Below are 6,613 nucleotides of genomic sequence, written 5' to 3' on the forward strand. Positions count from 1 at the left end.
CCTGTTCCGGGTACGTGACTCAGCTCACATCTGCCTTTCTGCCTTCCCTGTTCCGGGTACGTGACCTAACTATGGCTTTGTTCAAACCGCCCAATCAGATCCCTGTAACTATGCTTCTCGCTTCTGTAACCGTGCTTCTTGCTCCCGAGCCCTATAAAAACCCGTCACCCCAACCGAGAGGCGCGCAAGTCTTCCGAAAGGCTTTGTCGCCCCGGGTACTCGTGTATCGAAATAAACCTCTTGCGGCTTGCATCCGAAGGCTGGTCTCGCTGTTCCTTGGGAAGCGGGGTCTCCCCGTCTAGAGAGGCTCTAGCGGGAGTCTTTCATTTGGAGGTCCCACCGAGATTTGAGACCCCCGCCCAGGGACCACCGACCCATCATCGGGAGGTAAGCTGGCCAGCAGAGTGTCTCTTGTCTTCGTTCCGTCACGTGTTTGTTGCCTGTTCTATCTCTTGAAATTTGTACGATTCAGCTGAGTCTCTCCGTATTAGGCGGAAACTAGAAGGAGCTGACGAGATCGGACTTCTTTTCCGCAACTCTTGGGAGACGTCCCAGGAGTGTCTGGGGGCCCGATTTTGGGGGCCCATCTGTTTGGAGACACGACCCAACCCGGACTTTTTGGGGCTTCGCCCCTGTCCGAGGGCTACGTGTCTCTTCTGGGAGACGAGGGATCCGGACCCTCTTCACAGTCTCCATCTGAAGTTTTGTTTCCGGTTTGGCGCCAGAGTCGTGCCACGCACTGCGTTTGTGTCACTGTCTGTCTATTGTTCGTCGGGTTTGTGTTTGGTGTTAGTCTCTCTGAAACCATGGGACAGTCTCTAACTACCCCCTTAAGCCTCACTCTACAGCACTGGAAGGACACCCAGAACATCGCTCGTAGTCACTCTGTAGAGATCCGGAAAGGAAAATGGGACACCTTCTGCTCTTCAGAATGGCCGACATTTAACGGCGGCTGGCCACGAGATGGCACCTTTAACCTAGATATTATTTTGCAGGTTAAGGCGAAAGTCATGGATTTAGGGCCACACGTCCACCCGGACCAGGTACCCTACATTGTTACTTGGGAAGCCCTGGCCCGGGAACCACCCTCATGGGTCAAGCCGTTTGTCACCCCCAGCCCCCTTGCTGTTCCCTCTGCCCCTGCCCTACCTCCTCCGCTGGTCCCCACACCCTCTAAGTCTGCCCTCTACCCAGCTATAACAAAGCAGACCCAAGGACGTGATCCAGGGGGCAAAAAGACACCGACGCCCCCGGTACTGCCAGCAGATGATGGCCCCTTGTTGGACCTGCTGACTGAAGAACCTCCTCCCTATAGGGACCAAGAGCCGGGAGAAGCCGCCGCACCCGGACCCCAGGAGGAACCGGCTCCTTCCCCGATGGCGGGGCGATTGAGAGGGCGTCGAGAGGCCCCTCCAGATTCCACATCTCAGGCTCTCCCATTACGAGCGGGACCCAACGGCCAGCTCCAATACTGGCCTTTTTCCGCTTCAGATCTATATAACTGGAAAAACAATAACCCCCCTTTCTCTAGGGACCCTTCTAGACTCACTGCTTTAATCGAGTCCATTTTAGTAACCCACCAGCCCACCTGGGACGTTTGTCAGCAGCTGTTACAGGCCCTCCTGACCACCGAGGAGAAGCAACGGGTCATTTTGAAAGCCCGTAAAAACGTTCCGGGGGATAACGGGCAGCCTACTCAGTTGCCAAACGAGATCAACAAGGCCTTCCCCTTGGAACGACCTGATTGGAACTTCGCCATGGAGGACGGTAGGAATCACTTACGTCTCTATCACCAGTTGCTGATAGCGGGTCTCCATGGGGCAGCAAAGCACCCCACTAATTTGGCCCAGGTTAAGTTAGTGACCCAAGGGTCAGAGGAATCTCCCTCCACCTTCCTAGAACGACTAAAGGAAGCCTATCGTGTGTACACCCCCTATGATCCGGAGGACCCTAACCAGGCTACCAATGTGGCCATGTCCTTTATCTGGCAGTCTGCCCCGGATATCAGAAAAAAAATTAAAAAGGCTTGAGAACTTAAGGGAAAGTACAATCCAGGATTTGTTGAAAGAGGCGGAGCGGATTTTCAACAAGAGAAAGACTCAGAAAGAGAGAGACGAAAGGTTAAAAAAAGAGGCAAAAGAGAGAGAGGACATTAGAGACCGCAAGAGGAATAGGGAATTTAGCAAATTGCTGGCCACTGTAGTGACAGGACAGAGACAGGATAGACAGGGCCTGGGAGACCGCAGGGGCCCTCGGGTAGACAAAGATCAGTGCGCCTACTGCAAGGAAAAAGGGCACTGGGTCCGAGACTGCCCAAAGAGACCAAAAGGGCCACGGAAGCTTAAGCCCCAGGCCACCCTGCTAAACCTGGAGGATTAGGGGAGTCGGGGTCAGGAGCCTCCCCCTCAACTCAGGATAACCCTTAATGTGGGGGGGCAACCCGCCACCTTCCTGGTGGACACTGGAGCCCAGCATTCGGTGCTCACCACCTCACCGGGACCCCTGACTGACAAATCGGCGTGGGTTCAAGGAGCCACCGGAGGGAAAAGGTACCGATGGACAACTGAAAGAAGAGTACAACTCGCCACCGGTAAGGTGACTCACTCCTTTTTACATGTTCCTGATTGCCTTTATCCTCTGTTGGGGAGAGATCTATTAATAAAACTCAGGGCACAAATCCACTTTGAAGGGACTAAGGCCCACATTACTGGGCCACAGGGACAGCCTTTACATGTGTTAACCATGAATCTGGAGGATGAATACCAGCTTCACGAGCCTGAAAGGCCTCAGCCGCAAGAAATGACTGTCTGGTTAGAAAAATTCCCTTTAGCCTGGGCAGAAACAGGGGGAGTGGGTCTCGCAACCCACCAACCGCCCCTGGTAATTACTTTAAAGGCATCGGCAACTCCTATTTCCATTAAGCAATATCCGATGTCGCATAAAGCTTACCAAGGAATTAGGCCCCACATTCGGAGGCTTTTAAACCAGGGCATCCTGGTACCTTGTCAATCCCCCTGGAATACGCCTCTCCTTCCGGTCAAAAAGCCAGGGACGGGAGACTACCGCCCAGTGCAGGACTTGAGAGAAGTCAATAAAAGGGTAGAGGATATACACCCTACAGTTCCTAACCCGTACAATTTGTTGACTGGGCTTCCTCCGACGCACACCTGGTATACGGTATTAGACCTTAAGGATGCATTCTTCTGCTTGAGGCTCCACCCTCGGAGTCAGCCCATCTTTGCCTTCGAGTGGAAGGACCCGGAATTGGGAATGTCGGGCCAGCTCACTTGGACCAGGCTCCCACAGGGGTTCAAAAACAGCCCCACCTTATTTGATGAGGCGTTGCACCGGGACCTGGCCGACTTTAGGGTTCACTACCCTGCCTTAATCTTGCTCCAATATGTTGATGACCTCCTCCTGGCTGCGAAAACTGAGGAAAAATGTCAGGAGGGAACAAAGGCCCTCTTGAGGACTTTAGGAACTCTAGGATACCGGGCCTCAGCCAAAAAGGCCCAATTATGCCAGAGGCAGGTTACATACCTGGGCTACCAAATCAGAGATGGACAGAGATGGTTGACAGAGGCGCGGAAACAGACAATCTTAAAAATTCCGGTGCCCAAAAGCCCGAGACAACTAAGAGAGTTCCTGGGTACGGCGGGGTTCTGCCGCCTCTGGATTCCAGGGTTTGCGGAAATGGCTGCGCCACTTTACCCACTCACCAAGCAGGGGACTCTCTTTACGTGGGGAGATGAGCAGCAGAGAGCCTATGCAGCCATAAAAGAGGCCCTGCTAACCTCCCCCGCGTTGGGGCTTCCGGACTTAAACAAGCCCTTTGAGCTGTTTGTGGATGAAAAACAGGGATATGCTAAAGGAGTCCTGACTCAAAAACTGGGACCATGGAGGCGTCCGATAGCTTACCTGTCCAAGAAACTTGACCCGGTGGCCTCGGGATGGCCACCCTGTCTGAGGATGGTGGCAGCAATTGCCTTCTTGACTAAAGACTCTGGCAAGCTGACTATGGGACAGCCAATAACGATTTTGGCTCCTCATGCAGTGGAAACCCTGGTCAAACAACCTCCGGGCCGATGGCTTTCCAATGCCCGCATGACCCACTACCAGGCTCTACTGCTGGACACTGATCGAGTATACTTTGGCCCTATAGTAGCTCTCAATCCGGCATCACTGCTTCCCCTACCGGAGGGTACAGAAACTCATGACTGTCTCCAGATACTCGCAGAGGTACATGGCACCCGGCCCGACCTGACCGACCAGCCCCTCCCTGACGCCGACTTCACCTGGTACACCGACGGGAGCAGCTTTCTGGACAACGGAAAACGGAGAGCAGGGGCCGCGGTCACCACCGAGACTGAGGTAATTTGGGCTAAGGCCCTACCACCTGGCACTTCAGCACAGCGGGCTGAACTCATCGCCCTAACTCAGGCCCTCCAGATGGCGGAAGGTAAGAAGCTCAATGTTTATACCGATAGCCGCTATGCCTTTGCCACTGCTCACATCCATGGGGAAATATATCGGAGAAGAGGGTTGCTAACCTCGGAAGGAAAGCAGATCAAAAATAAAGCTGAGATATTGGCCCTGCTTAAAGCATTGTTTTTACCCTCAAAACTGATCATCATCAATTGCCCCGGCCACCAAAAGGGAGACAGCCGAGAAGCCAGGGGTAACCGCTTGGCGGACGTAACTGCCTGAGAAGCGGCGATTCGAGGAAGCTCAGATACCTCCCAGCTCCTGGCTATAGAACCGGCCGAGGCAGAGGTCCCCTCCATTCAGGAATCCCCCTTCCACTATAGTGAGAAAGATCAGGACCTCCTAAAAGAAATGGGGGCCACTTACAATCCCACGCTAAGACTCTGGACTTTCAAAGAAAAACCTGTGTGGCCCCTGCAACAGACTCGTAACCTGATTAAATACCTCCACAAACTGACTCACCTTAGCTCCAGGAAAATAAAAACCCTCCTAAAAAGGGAAGAAAGCTCCCACTATCTGCTGGGGAGGGATAAAATTCTACAGCAAGTGGCTGAAGAGTGCACAGCATGCGCCCAAGTAAATGCAGGACGCCATAGGGTAGGCCCGGGGACCAGGATCCGGGGACATCGCCCCGGCACCCACTGGGAGATTGACTTCACAGAGGTAAAACCTGGACTCTATGGATATCGGGTCTTACTGGTATTTGTGGACACCTTCTCGGGATGGGTAGAAGCCTACCCCACCAAACATGAAACTGCTAAAATAGTCACCAAAAAGCTTCTGGAAGAAATCTTCCCCAGGTATGGCATGCCCCAGGCGTTGGGCTCTGACAATGGCCCTGCCTTCGTCTCCCAGGTAAGTCAGTTAGTGGCCAAACTGTTGGGGATCAATTGGAAATTACATTGTGCATATCGTCCCCAGAGCTCAGGGCAGGTAGAACGAATGAATAGAACTATCAAAGAGACCTTATCCAAATTAACGCTGGCAACTGGCTCTAGAGACTGGGTGGTCCTCCTCCCATTGGCCCTATACCGGGCCCGGAACACCCCGGGCCCCCATGGACTCACTCCTTTCGGGATCCTGTATGGAGCCAAACCACCGGTCGTTAACTTCTTTGATCCCTGTGTAGCCTCCTTTGCTGACAGCCCCTCTTTAAAAGCTCATTTGCAGGCACTGCAGATTGTCCAGAAAGAAGTCTGGAAACCCATCGCTGCTGCATACCAGGAACAGCTGAACCGACCGGTGGTGCCGCATCCGTTCCAGATCGGAGACACAGTTTGGGTCCGCCGACATCAAACCAAGAACATGGAACCCCGCTGGAAAGGACCATATACTGTGTTGCTAACAACCCCGACGGCGCTCAAGGTCGACAGTATCGCAGCATGGGTACACGCCTCCCATGCCAAAGCGGCTCATCGCGACGCAAAGCAAGATCAGACTCCAGCCTCCTCATGAAAACTCCATCGCACCCAAAATCCACTAAAGATAAGACTGGCTCGGGGGGGGGGGCCCTAATAGGTTTATAAGTAGTCTTGCAGAATAGAAGGGGGCTAGATATCCTCTTCTTACAAAAAGGAGGACTATGTGCAGCTTTAAAGGAAAAATGTTGCTTTTATGCTGACCATACTGGATTGGTAAGGGATAACATGGCTAAACTCAGAAAAAGACTCAGACAGAGACAGCAATTCTTTGAGTCAGGACAGAGCTGGTACGAGAGATGGTTTAGTCGGTCCCCCTGGATTACCACCCTGATCTCCTCCATTATGGGTCCCCTAATCATAATTCTCCTGATTCTGCTAGTTGGGCCTTGTATCCTAAATCGGCTAGTTCAGTTTATAAAGGACCGGCTCTCCGTCATACAGACGTTAGTGCTAACCCAGCAATATCATCAACTCAAGCAGCTGGAGACGGAGATTGACTCTCCCTAGACCCGTAGAATGAAGGATTCCATTCTAAGCTAAAAGAAAAATGGGGGAATGAAAGAATAAAGCCCTAGCATAATGCTGGCAACACTATTTTGCAAGACTGGAGCAGTGCAGGGTCAGAGGCAAGGCAGGACAGATGCCCAACAGCAGGATATCTGCGGTTGGGCGCCTGAAACACTCTGGGCACCCAAGATAAGAACCGG

General features: G+C 52.8%; 1 protein-coding gene across 1 annotated transcript; it reads left to right on the plus strand.

Annotated features, from left to right (window-relative positions):
- Positions 1 to 806: 806 nt before the first annotated feature.
- LOC129684598 (uncharacterized) lies at positions 807 to 6,607 on the plus strand. The gene is given in 2 exon segments (XM_055617808.1): positions 807 to 1,967; positions 2,380 to 6,607. Coding segments are annotated over 2 exon segments (4,722 nt in total). The 3' UTR covers positions 5,941 to 6,607.
- Positions 6,608 to 6,613: the final 6 nt, after the last annotated feature.

This window comes from Psammomys obesus, unplaced genomic scaffold (genome assembly GCF_907164565.1).
Source record: "Psammomys obesus unplaced genomic scaffold, mPsaObe1.curated_primary_1811, whole genome shotgun sequence".
In the NCBI taxonomy this organism is placed as follows: Eukaryota; Metazoa; Chordata; class Mammalia; order Rodentia; family Muridae; genus Psammomys; species Psammomys obesus.